Genomic DNA, 22,741 nt, shown 5'->3' with positions numbered 1-22,741 from the left:
CCCATTATATCACAGCCACTTTGTGCTTGTATCCTGGAAAATTCCATGGTTTGCCATGCCAGGAATGGACTTTCTTATGAACACCATGATAATCTTATGAATACCATGATAATCTAACAATTCATTGATTCAGTAGCATTCTTGCAATCCTCTCATCCATGGTGAAAGGACAGGAGCCCTAAAAGGTATACAACAGATTAGCAACTAACTGCAGTTTCATTTTTGCCAAAAATAAAATGCATCAGTCATCAAGCAACAGTAAAGTGCAAAGCTTTATATAATTATTTTACATGATCTACCTAAATTACCAAGACACAAAATTCACAAAATATAATGACCAGAAACTTAAAACAAAGTGAACATGAAACAATGAGTACACATAGGAGCGTGACCTTGCCTTTTAACTTCCCAGAAGTCTGCATTAAACAAAGTTTAAACAAGATGTTTACTAAGCACGACACACCCTGCTCCCTTATATTCGCAGTTTCCGAAAAGTAGGTTTCTCTTTAATTACAGCAGACTTAGTCTGTGAAGACAGTTCATGGCTGTAATTGGTAGTGAGATAAAACATTACCCTCCGCTTACATTGAGAGGAGCCCCACTAATTTCAAATATCATGCACATTTCTAAAAAGCTAATTAAGGCAACCATCTTTGCTAAACATCATAAAAAAAGTCTTTATGACTAATTCAATATGTCAAATATGAAGGGCACTCCAGGTTCCTAGCACTGTTTGAACACATCTCATCTTAAATTATTAGAAATGAAAGTAGATTTTTAGTACTTATTAAACAGGCTTTGCTCACATATATGTGTGAAAGCTATCCGACAAATATGTATTTGCTTGGCCAACTTAATAGACATCAGCTTTTGGCATGTTTATGTTCCCTTCACATACATTCATATAACAAATGTACTGTAGATGTAATTACAACTAAAAAACACTCACACATTTCTAGTCAGATCTGACCATGTTTGTTATAAAATTTATTTATGAAAACTCAAAAATAACTGAAAAAGCATATAATAGGGGGGAAAAAAAATCAATCCTTCCGAAGAGGAATGGTTTCTTCTGTGATACCATCCTTTGTGACAATGCAGATTTTTAGGGCATCACCTGTGTAGACATCTCTTTCTGCAGCAGAAATGAAGACATCCTTAACTAGCTGAATGGCCTTCTCTTTTGTCAATGGTACTTGCTGCACATTTTCCATGTTCTTGAATCCAATCTATAAACAAATAGATAATTAACCCACAAAGCCTTACTATACTTACTACATTAAACAGAAAATAAATACAAAAACATTTTAAAGAACACATTTAAAATAAACATCAAGAATCAGCAGATTTCTGCAAAATCCTTCCCTTACTCTTGGTACAATATAGATTTTGGAATGATCGGTTTTCTCTTTGTATTTAATATGATGTTTCTTTTACTCAACATGCCCAAAAACATCTTCTTAAGAGTTGAAGGTGCAGCTGCTATTGAGAGATAAATAGACAATCTACTGTGCTATTTATGGATGGACAACAACTTTTAGGCTTGACATTTTATTACATAAATCAAAATTTTCACACACCAGAGAAAATTCCCCACTAACTAACAAAGTATGTTAAGTACTTATGAACATGCTTATTTATGAAAGAATTCAAAGCCAGCATAGTTGACAAACATACATATTCTCCACAAATACCTGCACATTCGTCAGTACAAATATTACAAAATGTTAACAATTGTAATTACAAAGCACTGAATTACTCCACCTTTTTTCCTAGGTGAAAAGGCATTAAAAATTTGGATAATGTTGCTTGCTAATATCCCTAGTTTAGTACTGTCTAAATTTTACCAACTTGTTCCATTAAATGTTTATCCATATAATCAATTTAGCACTGTACAAAAAAAAAAGTGCAACACCTAATTTAATAATTAAAAATCATAAATCATCACCCTTTTCAATAAGGATCTTTGTTGAATTCCATTTCAATTACACTACAATAGGATTATATGACTATCCCCTTTAAAGGCCACATTTCCTAACAAGCCTGAATTGAACAGTGTTTCTAATGTAAGAGCAAGATGATATTTATCAGACACTACAAGGGCTGAAACAAACAATTATTTTGGTAATCAATCTGTTGATTATTTTTTCAATTAATCAGAAAAAAAAAAGCGGGGGGCAAAACTGCATCATGAGACCATACATGCTGAGAAACACCACTGTAATAAAGGTGGAATGAGCTGAATGCATTCTGAATTAGCCACGTGGAGCAGTTCTCATTTAGCCGCATTCCAGTTCTGCCTGCACAAACGTTTATCTTTGCCCTGGGTCTGGACATTTTTTTGCAATTAAATTTTGCACATTTGGCTATCACTGTGTGCTTTTAATGTTGGACTGTGTAGGTACAAGGAGCAACACATCAGACAAAAACTACTTCAATGAGTGGATGTTTTCTTGTCTAGTGCGCATAGCTGACATGCACACAGATGAACGCACAAGGCTGGACATAATTCTGGAGGAAGGATGGTCACTGACATGGAGGTCCGTGAGAAAGGACTGATGTACTTTAGCATACTCTTGGCATGAAAGTATTGCACAGCTTCAGCAGTTCATCGGCTCGAGAAATGAGTTGTTTTTAATCAGATCACATTGCCCTTAACACTGTTTTTGAGGGTGTATGCAAAGAAAGGTAAATATCTTGTATACTACTATGACAAACATTTGACTACCTGACACTAAATAAGAACCAAAATGTATCTATTCTGACTTACCTACAAATTCAAATCTCAGAAATGGATCTCGCTCATACTCTGGGGACAGTACACCCGAGTATGACTGAATCACAAAAAGTCCGAAAGCAAACAAGTGCAGCGGGGGTGGAGCAGAGGACAAACTCGGGTGCATTCTCTGGTCCACTAAACTAAGTGTGAAACTGCCCTAATTAACAGTGGGTTGTTAGCTTACCGTGCTGAAAACACATCTTCACATGGTCCCATGTGTTTCCTCTTCAGGTGCTCATGCAGAACAGTCTTAATCCCATGCCATGCCAATTCTGCACTGCATATTTTACAACCAACCATTTTTTTGGAAGACCTTAACACAGTGTTCCCAAACTTTAGACATTTTAAGTTGTAATTTTGGACTCATATTTCCCTCCGTCTCCACCATACTGAAATGCACTGCTGCTGAATGTGATGATGTAATGCATTTGATATCACCGATCCAATTAATAGGCAATGAAAATCATTGGCAACAAATTTAATAAATATATTGATTTTTGGCGCTTAATTTTAGCAGCCGTAGTCACTACAACCTCCAATGAAGTAGAAAACAGTCAGTGAAACATCGAGGGTGGATCTTGAATGAGGTGCAATAAGTGCTTTAATCCTCTTTGTGAATTGATCTAAAAAGTATTAGTTGAAGGTACAGAATCAACAGGTTCAGATGTATGCTCAAAATGGCTGCCAAACAGTTCTGCTTTCTCCTCAGGAGAAAGACTCTAATCCATTCTTGCAACTTAAGTTATTATTTATTATTTCTAAATTATCTTTTAAACATTTTTGCATAGCCATAAAACATTCTTCATTTAGCAACATTTTCAGTCTGTTTGGGAGTGAAGAAAAATAGTTCTTTACAAATCTTAAGGACCTGGGGATGAAAGACAATTTCATTTGCCTAGTACCATCAGCACAGACAAATTTCTGAATTACCCCTCACTGAACTTTACTTGAAGTAGTGCTGTATTATTTTTTCAAAATCACCATGGACACACTGCATGTCTACCTGCGCTAACCTCTTACAGCTTAACTTTTAAAGCCATTCTCTCTCAACCGCACCAAGTTCACTGCCAGAGTCCAATAAAGAGAATATTTCTTGTCTTGGTAATACCAACTGTATGCAAAAAAAAACTGCCGAGACACAACATTTGAGTGATGTAATTAAGTTAAACAAAGTGTTGCCTCAGTGATGTTCTCCAATTGAATTTACAGTTTCCCTATAAAAAGGAGTTGCCTGTACAACAGGGCTCTAAGCTTGTTGTGCTGAAATCGGAGGATGAAGAGGAGGTTTAAACTCTGTTCTAATCAAGACTACCCCCTTCTGTTTCCAAGTGGCTTAAGCCCTTCCTTATGAAGCAAATTAAAAGAATGTCACCTGTGAGCAATTCTTTACTTATTCTGTTTAATATATCAATGGCAAACTTCTCTTTTATATGTCCTACAGGGTGTTCAAGCCACCAACTCTGAATCTTAAGCTCTAGTTCTAATAGGACGTGAAGGATCAATTAATTAGCCTTGAATTTTGCATCCCTTGGAATTCAAAGAGGCATGAAGCATAATTTGTGGTTTAAAAAAATATTTTAATTGCCAATCCTTTTAAAGGGGGACACTACATAAAGGTTGCTGTTCGCTCAAAGGTAAACTAACACTCTAGGTCATCTTCAGAAGGTATTTTCTGGAGCGAATCTCTATAGTGTATCAGGGCCCTGGTTTTCTTTGGGTTCATGTGGAAGATGCAACTGTTGAACATACTATGTAACTGTTGCATTTTGGGTTTTGATTTTCACAAATGAAATTTGTTCTTTTTAAGGAATCACTTTATTCTTAAAGAAATATTAATATTTTACCAACAAATAAAACAAAACGTTGCCACTTATGCATATGGTGTTCCGCTGGTGACACAGGCCCACATTTCAAAAGTTATTTGTTGCAACAAACCTACAATTTACCAAAAGCAATAATGGTATTTTGTTATACCCAAGGGTGTTTTCTTTCAAATAAATCATAAGCGTCCATGTTTTCTATTTTCTTTCACTATTAAAATGTGATTTGCACAGAAATCCCAAGGCTAGCAGCATGTCACAACCAAGTGTATCTGCATTTAGTAAAGATTTCATCTACTTAAAGCCACACAGAGTGAAAGTCTCATTGCCCTTGAATAGCAGAGTTTCAGGCCATTCTAATGATGTATAGTTGTCTATGATTGGCCATTCATATTACATGTTCACAGCTGTGCATATAAGACAGAAAATAAATGGCTTAAGCAACAGCTCATCTCTACGCATTGTTACTCACAAAGCTTGAGTTAGATTCTGATGACATTATTGACTATTGAGAACAACACATTTGATGAAGGACTTGCTGCTATGCTCGATATTGAAGTACTGCTTTTAGTATAATGTTGAGGCATCGTGGTGTGCAGTTTTATAAAAGTTCAAGTGTTATGGGTTCAATCACTATACTATATATCCAGATGCTGTCTGCTTCATATTCTCAGTTAGTTTACTGAGCAGTGCTCTTCTCAATTTCAAGTTCAAGAGTCTCCCAACACAGTCATAAGAGCATGGAGAAGGAGATACCAGGAGACGGGCTGTAGAAAGGTATCAGCCCAGCAGAAGGGCCAGTATCTGCTCATTAATGAGAGGAAGAACAGGAGGAGAACTGCCAGAGCCCTATGGAATGACCTCCAGCTGGCTTGTGGTATGTAGGTTTCTGACCAAACTGTCAGAAACCGACTCTGTGAGGGTGACATGAGGGCCTGACATCCTCTATTGGGACCTTACCCACAGCCCATCATTCTGCAGCTCAAAGGGCATTCGCCAGAGAATACTAAAATTCACAGCTCCGTCACTGGTGCCCCATTCTCTTCACAGATGAGAGCAGGTTCATATTGTACACATGTGACAGGCATGCAAAAGCATGCAGTCACTGTGGTGTAAGTTATATGCAGCCTGCAACGTTATCCAGAGCGACCGGTTTGGTGGTGGGTCAGTGATGGTCTGGGGAGGCATACCTTGGATGCTAGGCAACGGTACCCAGACTGTTGTTAGGTACTAGGATGAAATGCTCAGAGCCACTGTCAGACCTTACACTGGTGCAGCAGGCCCTGGGTTCATCCTGGTGCAGGGGGCCCGGAGTTCATCTTGGTGCAGGATAATGCCTGGCCTCTTATGGCCAGAGTGTATAGGTAGTTTCTGGATGATGAAGGCTTTGATGCCATGGACTGGCCCACACATTCCCCAGACTTCTATTTAATTAAGAACCTCTGGGATGTTATATCACTTAGGCCTGGGAAATTTAATGTCTTAATTTTTGACATTAATATGGCCTGTTTAACACATTCCAAGAATTTTGTTTCATCCAGGGTTGGCAACGAGGCAAATGCCTCAGGTAGTGCTTTGATCACGGCAGCATTATCATGCATTTTGTTTTGTTTTTTTTATAAACATTATGAAACAATAATACAAATAAGTGTGTACCTAAAGAACTATATACTCATTCAGTACCATATTTATATATTACTTTTAAAAAATGTATTAAATAAAATTTTCATTTAAAGGTTTAATATTTCTTATTAAGCGGTTCACAACGATACGCCACACGTCAATACGTAACTCTGGTGTTCATTCTCTTGATTTATTCATGACGACATAGGTGCAGTGCTAGGTCTCTACCACCTGAGGAGCCCGTCTCTCTCAAGTAAGGACCAAGGGAGACTACACTGTTATTTACATGGTGCACCAGCTGAAAAACCCTTGTGTACAGTATAATCATCAAGTCACAGATGGTGATGAACAATTGAAGATATTATTAAAGGAGTTTTAACACAAGTTTTAAATGTATGACCATTTAAGAGATGCTTGTTCTTTTAATTTAATCAGTCTTCAGCAGTACATTGAAAGTCAACATTCATTTTGATCATTAATTATGGCTTTATTAACTCAAAAGTGTATCACTATAGTGAAGAATTAAGTTGGTTCAAGATTAAATAAAAACCACTACACACATACAGTCAGGGATGGATGAAGATTTCCAAATTCTATTTATGAATTTCTTCCAAAGTTATACAAATGTGAAGGTATGGTCTACATAAACTAATTAACATAAAATTAGCTATCCCAGTTTCTTTCTCTTAAATTTGTCAATGTTAACATTAGTCATTAACAGGTGCTTTATTTATCCAGTAGATGGCGTACTACGCTCAAGATAAGATCAATACAGTATCAGGAAATTACTAGACCATTATTAACATATATACGTATTATATATGAATAACAAACAATATATGTGAAACTCCAAATATGTTCAACTATATTTTGGCTTCCTCAAACATCTATATTTAGAAACTGTACTAAAATATATATCCAAATTACAAATTTAAACAAATAAACAATATACTTTAAGGACAAACAATTAAATTCCACTTACTTTATATATAATTACGCAATCTTTCACATTTAACAAATGAAGCTCCTACTCTACTGCTCAGACTGCAGCAAACTAATCTATAAAGTTCAAAGTGAAGCCCTGTGATTGCCCAAGCTTTAACTAAGCACAGGCCAGTCACAATAACTAATAATTCAATGTGGACGAAAACTGATTCAAGGGAAACACATAAATAATATATTGCATTTTCAACAATCACAGTGGCTCAGTACACTTAGGTACAATCTCATAAGTGCTCACATTGCTGGCCTTGCATACCCACAATGGTAAATCTACTTTTTTGCCCACCCCTATATATAAAAAAATGTCACTGCAGTACCTGCTTTGTGCAAGAGACTAAAATGTTTCCAAAAATGGACACTAGGTTTCCTATCAGTGTAACTTTGCAATACTATGGGAAATGACATTTAAACTTGGCACGATCATAGTTGACAGGGTTGTGCATCATAAAATGTCTTATATACTGTAAAATCCTCTTTTTTTTTTGGAGAGAAATTCCTAAAGCACCATTATTTTTTGTGTTTTATTTAATTGATGTTAGTGAAAATAAGTTTTTTAATCATATAAACACTTTCTTTTAAAAATTTCCAGTATTGTACTCACTATTCTTTTTAGCAATTTGCAGCTTCTTTATTACATAAACAGTAACAGCAGTTTATTTTCTAGTATGCAATTCTGGTGCAATAATGCCAACAAAGCCTTAACACTACAATCCCTGAAGATGACAATTATTTTATATCGTCTCTCACTTGCTTAAATTTTCCTGACACACGCCAAGAAGCTCAGAGTGCCTAATTACTGTACTAACAGCCCACTTTTGTGGATTAGCAAAACAAAGAATGCTACACCCCCATTTAGTCAAATGAAAGCATCACCCTCCTGCAATCCTCTTAGCAGAAGTATGTGTTGAAATGTTTATCTGGCAATGTGTTTGTAAGGAATTATACAGGTAATGAAACACTGATTTCAAATACATAAATTTCATACTGTATGTGTTCGGTGTCTATAACAATCTGTGTAAATATAAAATGACAGACGAAAAGGGTTAAAACAGAAAAGGTCGTCATATGTTATAGCAATAACATAATTTTGAAGAGTAGGATGTATGAAGACTGAAGCCCCAAATTTAAAGAAACTTTTCACAGGTGTTAACAAATCAACTATGCTTTTATTGAAGAATAAAACTGAAGAAAAAGAAATTGCTCAATTGACTTGTTGCTGAAGCCCAACTATCAGTCGGTACAAAGAAAAAGATGTTCACATACGTGTGTGCTTGCACTTTTCACTTTACGTCATGGATCTGCACAGGATCATTACTTCATATTTAAAGAATGATACATACCTTTTTAATCTCATTTGTATTCATATTTTTTATGGCTTTCACCTTGATGTGTATTATTCTAGTGGCAATATCAACTCAAAACATCCACAATATAGTCACCCTGCATTCATATGTGCACATCATACAAAGCATTTTTGCAAAGATGATATATTTTTATGTGTCTCAATCAATGAATGGACCAACATATTACATGTTATACATGTGGAAAAGCAAAAGTAATATGAACTGGCAATACCTGATTGTCAAGAAGGGGTTGTAACATTGCACTTGCAGAGCCTCCAGCTTTGTACTGGTCTCTTTGATATGAGCCAACAGGGTCAAAACTATACACTGCTCCCTTTCCTGTTTAAAAGAGGAATTAAAGAAGAAAAATATTTTTGACAACTCATTTTAACACAAATCAACATATGTGAAACAATGTATATATTTTAAGTCAAAAGGTAGGTGCGTTTCATTCAGCTTCCTCATTGAAACAGTCTCCTTACTGCCAACATATTACTTTCACTTAAAAAAATAAAAATATCAAACTTGTAATTTAAATTATTTCAGGAAACTCACTTAGAATGCAAGTTGAAGGGGATTTTTTATGTGGCGAGAGGCTTTTTCAAGACTGCAACACAGCTTCTCCATCAGACACATGCACTGAATGAAACTGTGTTTATAAATTTAACAATAAAAATGCATGCCCCAACAGCCTACAATTGAAACCAATGGAACTCTACAACAAAGTAAAAGCCTTAAAATTTGCTGAATTCATCAACATCAAAGCCGTGAATGAACCTACAAACTGATGTTTGTTTTGAGTGCACAAAAAACTACATATACATATTGTTTTCATAAAAACCTAACTTACATAAAAGTAAATTATTTCTAAAAAGTCCAGTTTTCCTCCTTTTCTCTACATACACCCTCTAAATTCAATAGTTTGTCCTTAAGCATGGTTATTGGTAGCAACCTGAATTAAAACTTAAAATAAATATATAATTATAATTGCCCTTCGAAAGCAATTCATGTTTTAAATTCATTTTAATTAATTTTTTATTTTCTAGGAAACTGAACAGTCCCAGATTTTACACAGATCATGCTAGACTAAAAACGTAAGCAGTTATGACTTCTGTGCAAACTTCTAGCTCTAGAGAATTCTCTTTTTGACATGTAACGAAGTAACACATTTTGGCTGGAGTTTGTATTGTTTATCAAAATGTTAATAATTTCAGCATTTATACTCTGTTTAGCGCAAACACCTCTTCTCATGCTTTTTAATATCTTTAATATAATTCACCGAATGCATACCTTCTTCATCCAGTCCACCAATGATATTGTAAACATAGTATGGAAAAAAACGTCGTGAGTAGAGAATGGTAGAGAGCATAGCAGCAATTGCTCCACTTGTCATTGTCTTGTTGTTTGCATGCTTGTACATCTGAAATCAGAAAATATGTGGAAAACTTAATTTCACCATATCAAATTTCATGAAACTCTAAATTTAAACATTTTAAATTTTTATTCAATAAATTAAGTATGTCCAGCCTCATCACAACCCCTGCCTGTTACCCATCATCGTTTATGACTGGTGAGCACAAATGCCAACTCCACTAATTGGGCTTCAAGCATCTTGCAGTCACAAGTTAGTCATTAGGGAGCACTGGCCAGACACCAGGCTCTAAGAGTGGGTTCAAACCAATCAGTGATAAATAAATTTAAATGATTTTAGCAAACGGTTGCAATTTAACAAAGAGTGAAAAATTGAAGGGGGTCTGAATACTTTCCGTACCCACTGTGTGTATGTATATGTGGTAGTATGCATCATGATCGTAACTGAGAGAATAAAAGTGGAAAAAAAAAAAACAAACTGTAAATTTACAAGTATTATACATTTACAGCGGCTGTTACAGACGCAAATCAAGTGTAAGTCAGCAATTCTTACTGCTGCGCCACGGAAGCTGTTGCATAAGCCTTGAACCTTTTGTGAAGGTGTTTATTTGATCTTTGCACTTCAGGCTTTACACATTGTATAGTTTATGTCTACATGTTTTCATTTATTACTAAAATAGGAAAAATGTTTCTGTTTTACTGATGTGTTTACACAGATTATTGTAAAAATGGAACACACATGAAATGCATGTGTTCCAAATAACGATCTATTATTTCCATTCTAAAACTCCAGCACTTCATTCCCAGATAATGAAGGCTGGAACAGGGAAAACTTTGTGGCCGTTCTGCGGCGGTGGGGGGATGGAATAGTAGGCTGCTTGCTGCTAGTAAATATGCTGATCAAGACAAGACAAAACAAACTGACTGAAAAGTGCAAACAGATTTACAAGTTTTTTCATAGGCTTTGCTAATTCTAGTGTTAAAAAATTCTGACAATTTGAAATTGAAGTATTAACCTTAAGAATCATGATCATAAATTATTGCCTAAATTATTATTATATTGCCTTCAGGCTTACAGTGTTTTTAAGAATGAAAGTCCCTACCCCTGGAGGTAGAAAAAAAACAAAACAAAAAAAATAACACCACACACTGGTACTCCAGGGGATCAGGCAATGGCTAACAAATAGGAGCAGTTCAGCAGTAATACGGTTTTAGCAAGTCATTGGCAATCAATTTGACTTAACCAAAATTTTATGCTAGCTTTAAAAATACATGCAGAACAAACATTTATCATTCCTTTATAAAAAAAAACCTTCATAATGCAGTTTACTCTCATAAAATCTGAATATTAACAGATGGAAATTCAGCACCCCTCGATTTTTGTAAACTGTTCATGCAAGTGTCATTTGCCAGGAGACAACTGCACTCAGAAGAAAAAATAAATAAATACCTTTAATCGAGCATCAATTATTTTGGTCAGTGTCAGACAATCTCCATGAAATCCACTGCAGCCAATCACAGTAGTGTCAGTTCTATATATATTTATATATTAAAAAAAAAAAGTGTTAAAAAAAGTAATCTTAACAGCTCCTTTACATGCAGTCAGGTTAGGACATAGCATAGTGACAACAAAAATTCTCTCACACGCAGAATTTGTCTGCATATAATCCTAAGGATATATATTTAGCTGAATTATCTGCATCCAGGTTGCTGCGTATACTTTATTACATATATGAACAAAGGCAATGTGTAACCGCAGAACAGTAAACAGTCAAGACTGCTAACAGTTTGTATATCAAATCAAATAACCTTTTATTGTCAATTCACTGTATGTACAGAACATACAGAAGAACTGAAATACTGTTTCTCTCTCATAGTCATAGTACAATAAAATATATAAAAAAGTATAATATATAAAATAAAATTAGAACTTGTAAAGTAAACCTAAGTACAATGTGCAATAGTCAGTAGTGCAAAAGCCACTTACAGTAAAAACAGTTAGCAGCAGATGATTGTCAAAAGTATGAAAATATCAGTAAGTACAGATTGTAACTTTTTAAAAATTATTTAATGGCATTGATTCTGTAGCCTACATTAAGAATGTACTTCCAGTTCACTTTGGCCTTTGACATTTAAACCTTGTAGGCAACCAATGGCCAGGGCTAGAGTTGCAGCCCTGTTTCCAACTACTGACAGGTGTTAATATAGCAAATCATTAGCGTTGCATCCTTAACTAACACTCTTTAATTGACAAAGAGAGCAGCGTGAGTAGCAACTGCAAACAATCAGTATAAGCCTGTAAAGTGTTGTGTACGAAGTAGGGGTGTGATGTTCGTTTTTTTTTTGTCTGCTGGTTTAAAATGTTTATTGAAGTCCATTAAATGGTTGACACACTAAGATAGGAGTCTGTAATCATTTTTACCCGTGGGCCAGTTTTATTCTTCACTGTTTATTCAAGGGCAGTACTCTTTAGCATTAGGGCTCTGACCCTCCTTTCATTTACAAACCATCATTGCAAAATTTGCTGCAGAGGCACATTACTTTTATTTTGTTACATGCAATTTAAAAACTATGTCATCACATTTACAATATAATGCAAGTCGCTATAACTTAAGCGCTCAATTGCATAAAATGGTGGCACTACTCCATGTGCTAATATACTAGGCTTTAAACTTATTTACTTCAAGTACAGAATTTTACACTTACATTTTACAAAAGATTGCACTAATTGAAGTATTTAATTGTAATGATTAAATCTTTACCTCATTTGATCTCATCAATGTAATGATGCATACAGAAGTGAAAAATTCTTTAAATACATTTTTTATTGAGTTGCAGTGTATACTGTATTGGGTATTGAAAATTTTATTACTTTCCTTATTAACATCGAAGTCTTTGGAACTTGCCTAAAATTAAAACTAAATGACTGACCAAATATTTAGCTAATTTGTTTACTTCAAGGTTTGATATAAAGTCCTCTACCATTACGACTAGGGAATCTATTCCCGGGCTCCCAGGATTCCCAGACATTTTTCATTCCCGCATTCCAGGGAATGAAACTGCTGTAATTCCCGGGAAACGGAACAGCCAAGCTCTCATATATAGTGTGTAAAAATCAATCAAGAAATAACAGAGTTATTGTTGAAAATAATTAAGTGGCACACTTTTTTGGCCCACGGTGTAATGTGTTGCCGATTAATTCAGTCAAAAACAGACCAGCAGCAGTTAGTCTCCCAGCTCCCACTAAGACTGAGCACAGTGGACTGGGAGGAGTCTGCACTTTGCAGCTCACGAATGCCGGGATGGGGCAGACTTCATTGACGTCTGTCAGACAACAGCTTTGAACAGCAACTTGAAATTGCAATGCGTCAGTCTGTTGCATTGCATTATCTGTACCAAGAAACTTGCCATCACAGAATGATGACAAGAAACTGGATGCATCAGTAAAAGCTGAAATGGTGGTGTTTCAGAGAAATGGCAAGCGCGGGTGTTGTTTAGAACAAGTGTATCAATATCTGATGACTGTGCTGCCTACTTCAGTGGAGGCAGAGCATGCTTTCTCAGTGGCTGGTGTACTCTGCACGAAGGTGCGCTCTTACCTGGACGACCGCACACTGGACACGTGCTTTCTATGCTCTTATTACCGCAATAAACTAGATACATGTACTTGTATGACAGCATGAACTGCTTGTAGATAAGGTTAGTCTTTTATGGTGTCAACATATTGCAGTAGTTTTATTAAAAATAAGTGTTGGTCGTTCTAAAACCGTTTACATGTGAGATGCCCATGCACTGTGTCATCCCTGGGATTCCCGAATTCCCAGGAATGGATAAACCTGTCCGGGAATGGATTCTCTAATTAATACAGAAAACAAAATACACAACGTGTAGGACATAACATTTTTAAAACATAAAATTAGCAGTTTCTTTTTTATTAAATTGTTTTATGATTTTACTCAACAATCACCACTTTACGCAAAAAGGAACATTTCTTTAAATCGATTAAGACTGTGTGATTAAAACATGTCATGCTGTATATTTTAGTGTTACCATAAATATAAAAGGATAAAATCAATTATCTAAGAGCTTAACCACAAAGACAAGATTTTCCATGCAACTGTGCTCCTGTTTCTTTTCATTACATTAAGCATTTTTAAACACAACTTACAGTTTGTAGCATTTTGGAGACTCTCTGCTATGGATGGAGTATCCTTCACTTAGACGTGTGTCAGAGGCAACAATGGCAAAATCATCACCAGCGAGAGCTAATACAGTACTGAGAAAGCAGAAAAGATGACAAATTCACTGATTTCATCACAGACATATTCTGACTCGGATTGCTATATTATAGTGGAAATACACTTTTTAAAATTTCTTGATGAAAACACTCTGATATTTAGATCTCTCTATATAAAAAAATCCTGCAAAGGAAATATTCAAGGCACTGATACGTGATCTTCTTGGAAGATCTCGGAAGACATTTAAAAGACACGCAAGACAAAAAAGACTGGCTAAGGAGCATCTCGCGGGGACCGTAAACATGAGATTTGGTGCCAAGAGATTGTCCCAGGGCTGTCTCGTGGGGACGTGGAACATGAGGTTGTTGAAAGACACGCCCTTCTTATCAAATAAGAGCATAGCAGCAGTACCACTCACAGATCCTGTGCTCTCAGCAAAGAAGAAAGGGCAGCACGGAGAAAAGAGACTTTTGAGAGAGAGAAAAAAGGCAGATAAAAGATTATGAAAGCAGTGGCATTATAAAGGCTCAAACAAACGATGTCGCGATAAACATGTACAGAATATGAAAGCAGTAAAATTCGAAAGTATTGTAGCGTTCCAGCCAAGTTGAAGCCTTTTTTGTTTTTAGTCACTGTTAGGTCTGATTGATGGAGGACGGAATACAACACGGAATACTGATAGTGGGGTACCGATTGATGCGGTGGGGGGTGGGTGCTAGAAAGTTGTGTTTGGGGTTACGAAGATGGCGATTGTTCAAGTAGAACTTGTGACACTTTATTACATCAGTCGGTACAGTATCAAAAAAAAAGATAGTAGAGACTGCATTAGTGCAAAGGTAATTAATCGTTAGAACCAGGTGTGATTGACAAAATAACAGGACAAATCAAGGTCAGAAATAAAAGGAAAAGAGTGGAAAACAAAGTCATCATTAAATGCATAAAACGTGGATTTACACAATAATGGGCCATACTCTGAGAATCTGTACTCCCGCACCAGTCAAAGCAACGACATGCTTAATTTCAAAGAATACACAATTCAGTCAGGTATATCTTTATGATCACGGAGAAGTGATGTAAATTTTAACAGGCAACAAGAAAGTTAATATATATATTCCACTAACAACAATACACACCAAGGGAGATTGTGATATGACATTCGTATTAAAATGTTTACAGTTTACCGTGAGAATAGCTTTTGCTATGACAATTAACAAAGCAACAAACATTAGAAAAAGTCAGATTATTTATTAGGGAAACAGAAACAATATTCATTCACATGCAGTTATACGTTGCGTTGTCACAATGAGTCTTTAAAGACAGAATCAAAATTCAATGCGATATGGAAGAAAAGGTAATTCCAAAGTATTGTTTTTAATGAAGCTTTAAAGTAAAAGCAGTAAAATTTAAAAGTATTGTAGCATCCCAACCAAGTTCAAGCCTCTTTTGTTTTAAGTGACGGATACGTCCGATTGAGGGAGGGCGGAGTACAGCACGGAAGGCTGATAACGGGGTATGATGATGCAGTAAGGGGGTGCGAGACCCGGGGAGGGGGGGTTGGAGAGGGTGCTAGAAAGTTGTGTTTGGGGTTACGAAGTCGGCGATTGTTCAAGTGGAACTTTTGTGACACTTTATTACATCAGTCGCTACAGTATCAAAACAAAAGATAGTAAAGATCGCATTAGCGCAAACAAAAGGTAATTAATCATCAGAACCAGGTGTAATTGAAAATATAGCACGACGTCAGAAATAAAAGGCAAAGAGCACAAAACAAAGTCTTTTCGCCTTTGCATCAATGCAGAAAATGTAGATTTACACAATTATGGACCATACGCTATGAGATTTTGTGGTCCCACAACAGTTAAAGCAACGATTCCAAAGAAGAAAAAAAAAAAGGCTTTTAAAATTGTATATCTGATTTAACAAACACGGATTGGCGAGCAAAGCCCCCTAGTACATTTATACTATTTTCAACCAGTCTTTCAAATATGTTTTTTTTTTATTTCTACTATTTTAAACTTAAATTAATAGCCAAAAATTTAGACTTTCAAAATATTTCTGAACAACGTAAAATATACCCCCCACACACCCAAAATACTGTTTTGCGTTTCCTGACAGAATATCATTTTCTGTAGCTTTAAATTGGTTGAGCTGTCAACTTAAGGCTTTAAATGTGAATATTGTTAATTTAAAAAAAAAAACAAAAAAAAAAAACACATATACTGTATTTAGTTAAAACATAGATAGTGTACCTTTAGCTTTGGTTGCACAGTAATGCAGACTGATTAGTACTGCCACTTTGCAGATCCAGCATACTTAGAATTCAACTCCAGACAGATGATCAGGTGCTGGATTTGAACCATCTCTCTCTCTTTCTTTCATTCTTTAGTACTTCAGTTTTCCTTGCATAATCTCAAAGCCTTGTATGTTTCGGAAAATAGTCCCAGCCGTGAGTGCAAGTGTGTTCATAACAGGGATGGACTGGTACCCTGTCCAAGACCGTTTCCTACATTGTAACCAGTACTGGCAAAATAGGATATCTGAATTGGAGTAAGCAGCTTTCAGAATGACTGTCTTTATTCATTTGCTAGTGCAGGCCATTTATAAAAAGACCATAAAAGAATGTAAAGGTGAACTGTATCATCACAAGATAAAGCATTCTACAAAAGGTTCTCATCTTTATTCTGTAATGTCAATCTTTTCAGAGATGGAGAGATGGTAGCCAATACCACAGTCTTTTTTTTTTTAAGTTATCCTTGAGCATTGTGCATCTTTGTGTGTGTCACCGATTTTACTTTTCCGATTCCGGTTTAAGGGCAGTCAGTACACCAGACATTTTCAAGAAAAGTCGATTACGAGTGTCTGCAGATTTAATCGCAATGCAGTCATCAGATCATCAAAAAAAGCAACAAAACTGAATATGAATTCACTAAACAATCAAAATCAATTTCCTGATTTTGTGTATGGATTTGAACACAAGAATGTATTTCAACCAGTCTTCAACGAGTTTTAAGGTATAGTTAGGTATGTGTTCAACATTTCTTGCATTTTCTTTCTTCCTACACTTACATACTGTAGATCTTTGTAGACACGTAACACACATGAAAGGCATGTATTCCAAATAACTATACTGTATATATTTTTTAGCTTATACAGCTCTAGGTACTACCTCACTCCCTGATAAACAAGGCTTGAGCTGGGACAGCTTTTTGCTGTTTCTGCAGCGGCGGTAGGATGAGATAATAGGCTGCTTGCTGGTAATTCTAGTGCTAAATAGAGTTTTATAATCCTTTCCATTGTTTCAACCGGCAGTTCTCTCCTTGGGGCCATGTTTCCAGTCTACACTAAAACTACAGACTAACTGGCCTATTTAGACTTGTGCAGGTAATTTGTTTTAGAAATGCAAATTACCAGGTGATCCAGTATTTCTTCCTCCACTTGGTCTGAACCAAAAATGTGCCATTAATTATAACAATTAATAGTGTTGATGTATGTTTTACAATGCCAGAATTTTCAACTGTTAAATGAAATAGTTTTTTTGTCATATCTGGATTTGTTTTTGCAACAAAGTAAAACAGCTGAATGAACATCCTCCAAGAGTAGTGATTCCATAACTTTAGCCAAGGGTTGATGAACTAAGCAAAGCAAATTGTTAACGTAGTTACAGTAATATATAAAAAGTCTATACAACCCCACCAAAATCACAGATTTTCTGTAATAAAAAAATGAAACTGTAATAAATCCTGTAATTTCTACCTTTAGTGCAAAACTGCAATTTACACAAAGAAAATGAAAACAAACCACAAACTGTATAGTGAAAATAAGGAAAAAATATAACACACAAAACCATCATTGCAAATGTGTGCACACTAGGACATAGTAAAAATATCAATTTTCCAATTAATTATTATTCATTTAAATGATTCAATATCAAGATCGATCTTGTGCATCTCTTTCCTGCTCAGTTTATATAGATTTTTGCTTAACTTTATTTTTTGCATCCGATCTAGTAGATGTCACTAATGCGCCTGTGAAGGCTTTCTACGGAGGACTACGGGATGCACGATGGGGCAGAGATGGAGCTCAGGGAGACGGGATGTAGACATCTAACAATGCAAATGCACATAACGTTAAGTGGGTGGGTCTGAAACCCTAACTCTGCCCATTTATATGCATGCCCCTATAAGTTCTACTCCTTGACCCTCTGTGTTCCAGCAGCATATACAGATGCAGAGCTGCTAAGATGGCTGTATAACTGTTGCTCCAAATAACCTTTCTAGTATTTCCAACACGATGTTACATGCATGACTGCATCAATTGCAGGTTTGTGTGTTAGTAAGTCCAGTAAACGTTGGTTCTCTTTAAGCACAAGGCTAGCTGTACTGCAAGGGCGAAAAAGTTTCCAAATAAACTTGTGTGAATAGCACCCGACATGAAGTAACTGCATAAACTGCACCGTACGAATCATATTAGCGGCGTTATCAGTCACAATGATTGGTTCTTTGTCTTTTATATTAGATTCATCCAAAGCTGCTGTCAACAATCATCAGCTCTAGATCCTTATTTTAAAACTCTTCCTTTTAGTCCAAAGAGGAACTGTAAGGACACATTTTCAAGAGTTATTAATGTAACTGCTACACAGGAGCAACTAAAAATATATAATTTGTAGAATTATAGAAAGATACGAGTCTTTCCGCTGTATCTTTAATTTCGACTAATTCAAGATTTTAAATGCCCAATAGAAGAATAAATTTGGGTAACAGTTTAGTTGAAAGATGCCGACATGGAGAGTCTTAACACATGAATAGGTTATTGAATAACATTATTTAGGAAACAATACTTTGATTATTTTAAAATAGTATGCGCAAGAATATATAGATGTTTCATAAAGTAGATGACATTGCATTGTATTAAAACAAGGAGCTTCCAATAATATGTGTGGACTCTTATGTGGCGATACATATGCTAGTGAAATTATGGTGAATTTTGAATGAGTGCAGTGCTGTGAAAAAGTTATAAAAAAAAGCAATTGTATTTCGATACACATCTTGTCAGTATGGATGTAAACTGTTGATTTCTAATTAAGTTATATCTTAAATGTCATTCCATGTTTGACACCCTTCAAATACAGTGCTACTGAAATTTGTCATATTATATTAATCTTCTCTATGAAAGATTAAGTAATCTGTTAAAAAGCCATTATTTCAAATATATAAGTGCACGTTAATTCAGTCAAGACAAAATTAATACCGAACCAGGGCTCTGTGAATTGGAATCAAATCAGGACTTCAGTGCCAATACCCAGGCTTAGTGAACATAATCAAGGATGTGGCTGCATTCAGTAACATTCACAGTAAGAATCATCTCAAACAGCAGTTAGTATACACATGACATCAAATAAAATGTGGCTCTGATTGAATTCATATAAAGTTTGTCTACTCCTGTTGGATTATTCTGATATCCTCTTGGATACAACATACTCCAGAAGCCATGGTTCGAAAAGAGCTTTTAAACATGAAAAGGATCACAAGAAGGACAGGGGTATAAAAAAGTAATTAAAGCATTAAAATCCCAAGAACATATGGCTCAGCAGTGACTCTTCCAAGATCAGGATCTTCCTCCAAAGCTGATGTCAAGACAAGGAGAAAACTGGTCAGGGTGGCTACCAAGTGTCCTACAGCAACATTAAAAGAGCAGCAGGATCTCCTAACAAGTACTGGTTGTTCCCTACATGTGACAACAACCAGTTGTATTCTTCGTATGTCTGGGTTGTGGGGTAGGGTAGCAAGATGAAACCCTTTATCACAAAGAAAAACAATCAAGCCTGGCTAGACTTTGCAAAAAGTTATACCTAGTTTCCCACAACCATGTAGAAAATGTACTATGGTCTGGTGAAACCAAGGTTGAACTACAGAATGTAGTCATAATTCCAAAAGGCAAGTTTGGTGCAAAAATAACACAGCACACCATTAAAAAAACACAATCCCAAAGTGAGGCATGGTGGAGGCAGCATCATGCTTTCTGGCTGCTTTTCTTCATCTCAAACTGGGGCTTTAATAACGGTGGATAGAATCATGAATAGCTCCAAGTATCACTCTATTTTAGCACAAAACCTTCAAGCATCTGCCAGGAAGGCGAAGATGAACAGAAACTTCACCTTTCAAGATGACAACAACCCAAAGCATACATCAAAATCAATAAAGCAATGGCTTCATCAAAGGAGGATCAATGTTCTGGAATGGTCTAGCCTGAGCCAAGACCTTAATCAAACTGACAGTCGGTGGAGTGACCTGAAGAGACCTGTATGCAGGAGATGCTCTCATAATTTGACAGATCTACAATTTTTTTGCAAGGATGAGTAGGCTAATATCGTCAAGTCCAGATGAGCAAACTGATAAGACTCATACTCAAAAAGACTGAGTGCTGTAATAAAAATTAAAAGGTGCTTCAACTAAATATTAGTTTAGGCAGATTGCACACTAATGCAACCAGGTTTTTTTTTTTTACACTAAAAAGTTTGATTTGTTTTCACCTTCTTTGTATAGATTGCAATTTTGTAATAGAGGTGGAATATGTTTGGACAGGATTTACCTTGGTTTAATTTTTTATTACACAAAATCTGTGGCAGTGGTGTCTAGACTTTTCACATCAAATGTAAATCAAAAAAATGTCCTACTAGCCTTACCAAAATCATATCGTTGCAACAATGCAACCTTGGGTAACTGAAGAAAACAGAATGATTTATGAACCCATGCCATGTCTTCTACCTACCTTGTATGTAATTTTATTGTGTTAACTTATGGGGCAGTCAAGGAAATTAATAACACAAGACTGAAAATCTTCACAATTGTAGTCAAAATGTCTGCATCTTTTAAAAGCTACCACAAACCTAATTCAGTTTAGAAGGAATTTACTTACAATATAATACAGTATTGTCAAACCAAAACAAATTCAGCCCGGATGTAGACAAGTTCATTGCAAGATCCTCTCAAGCTCACAATGTAATTGCACCTACACGTCTTTAGGGATTCGGGGGAAAGCACACACAAACATTTTTCTTCATAAATATAACTAAGGAATACCGGAGATAATAAGCATCCGACTGTCACAAATATTACACTTTAAAACTGCTTCAAATTTTCGTTATTTTTGTTTTGCGACTGTCTGTATACACTGACACTTTAACAACTCAGAGCACATACAGCACAGTAAGAAATTTAAATGTTCATACTGAAAACCGCAGTAATCTAGTGAAATCCTCTTGAGTAACTGACAAAAAAACTTAAGAATGGCAAAACACAATTTATTTAAATAAAAACCGAAAGAAGACCATTTAGATTAAAGCAACAAGGAAATCGAAACAACTTGTCAATTTTAAGATGGATGACTTAATGAAGGCTTAAACAATTAAAAAAAAACTAATCTTACAAAATTAACCAGAAAAAATGACGAGGTTTACTGAATTTAAAACAAAGTTAAAAAGAAAACATTAATGTTATGCTTACCCTCCGTTAAAAGCATAGGGGGAAAACTTGTGCTCAGTAGGGCCAGCGTAATGAAACTCCTTCATTCGCTCATTCTCACCATAATAAGCACTGGACAGCATTGCGATCTTTGCTGCTACAGAAATTTATGATAAACTGACAAGAAATAAGAATCACTGCGACGGTGTATCTGCTGTCTCACTACAATATGGCGCAGAAGGAAGCGGAAGCCACAAATGACGTAAATGTCCGTACCATAGAGTTTAAATTTGTATAGAATGCGTTTGCTCGACTTCTTCTTCAGGGTTTTATGGCAGTTGGCTAACCGACCTAAATGGTGCATTACCGCCATCTACTGGGCTGGAGCGTGGAGCTAAAAGTCAGGAAGAGAAAATCCTTTGTTGTACTTCTTTCAAATTGCATGGACAGAGAGTGTTAAATATATATATATATATATATATATATATATATATATATATATATATATATATATATATATATATATATATATATATATAAAACTCTAACGCTCACTCAGAATACTATTCTACAATAATAGGTATCAATAATAAAAATCCTTGGGTACTGTTTAGAACAGTTGCTAAATTAACAAATGGGAATTTAGATCTACAGTGCAAAATACCAACAGATATTAGCAGTACAGACTTTATAAACCTCTTTAATGAGGAAATTAAAAATATAACATCCCAGATCACAGCATCACAGTGCAAACCACATACTAGCTTGGCAGACCATGTCTCACATTGCATTCAGCACTTTAGAAATTTTAATCCTGTAACTGAGCAGGAAGTCTTAACTTTAATTTCTAAAATGAAACCTACTATTTGTTCCCTAGATCCAGTGCCAACAAAACTAATAAAAAGTACAATGGGTGTTCTTGCAGCACTTACACTGTGCACAGTTATTAGGCAAGTTGTATTTTTGAGGATTAATTTTAATATGGAACAAACACAGTGCTATCAGTCAATCCAAAATGTTAATAAACCTGAAACCTGAATCTTTCACAACGGAAATGTGAGTGTGAACATCATCAGGGGAATACATATGTGCGCACAATTATTAG

The 22,741-nt window shown here is 35.6% G+C and overlaps 1 protein-coding gene across 1 annotated transcript; it reads right to left on the bottom strand.

The window, feature by feature from the left end:
- Positions 1–254: 254 nt before the first annotated feature.
- psmb1 (proteasome 20S subunit beta 1) lies at positions 255–21,898 on the bottom strand. The gene is made up of 6 exons (XM_039748253.1): positions 21,679–21,898; positions 14,107–14,214; positions 11,389–11,470; positions 9,858–9,987; positions 8,800–8,906; positions 255–1,229 (listed from the first exon to the last, which is right to left on the bottom strand). Exons 1-6 carry the CDS (start codon positions 21,777–21,779, stop codon positions 1,044–1,046), a joined length of 714 nt encoding a protein of 237 aa, XP_039604187.1. The 5' UTR covers positions 21,780–21,898; the 3' UTR covers positions 255–1,043.
- Between the last annotated feature and the right edge of the window lie 843 nt (positions 21,899–22,741).

The sequence above is a fragment of the Polypterus senegalus genome, chromosome 3, assembly GCF_016835505.1.
Source record: "Polypterus senegalus isolate Bchr_013 chromosome 3, ASM1683550v1, whole genome shotgun sequence".
NCBI classification, from domain to species: Eukaryota; Metazoa; Chordata; class Cladistia; order Polypteriformes; family Polypteridae; genus Polypterus; species Polypterus senegalus.
Note: the sequence above shows the minus strand (reverse complement) of the source record. Positions and strands in the feature narration are given on the sequence as shown.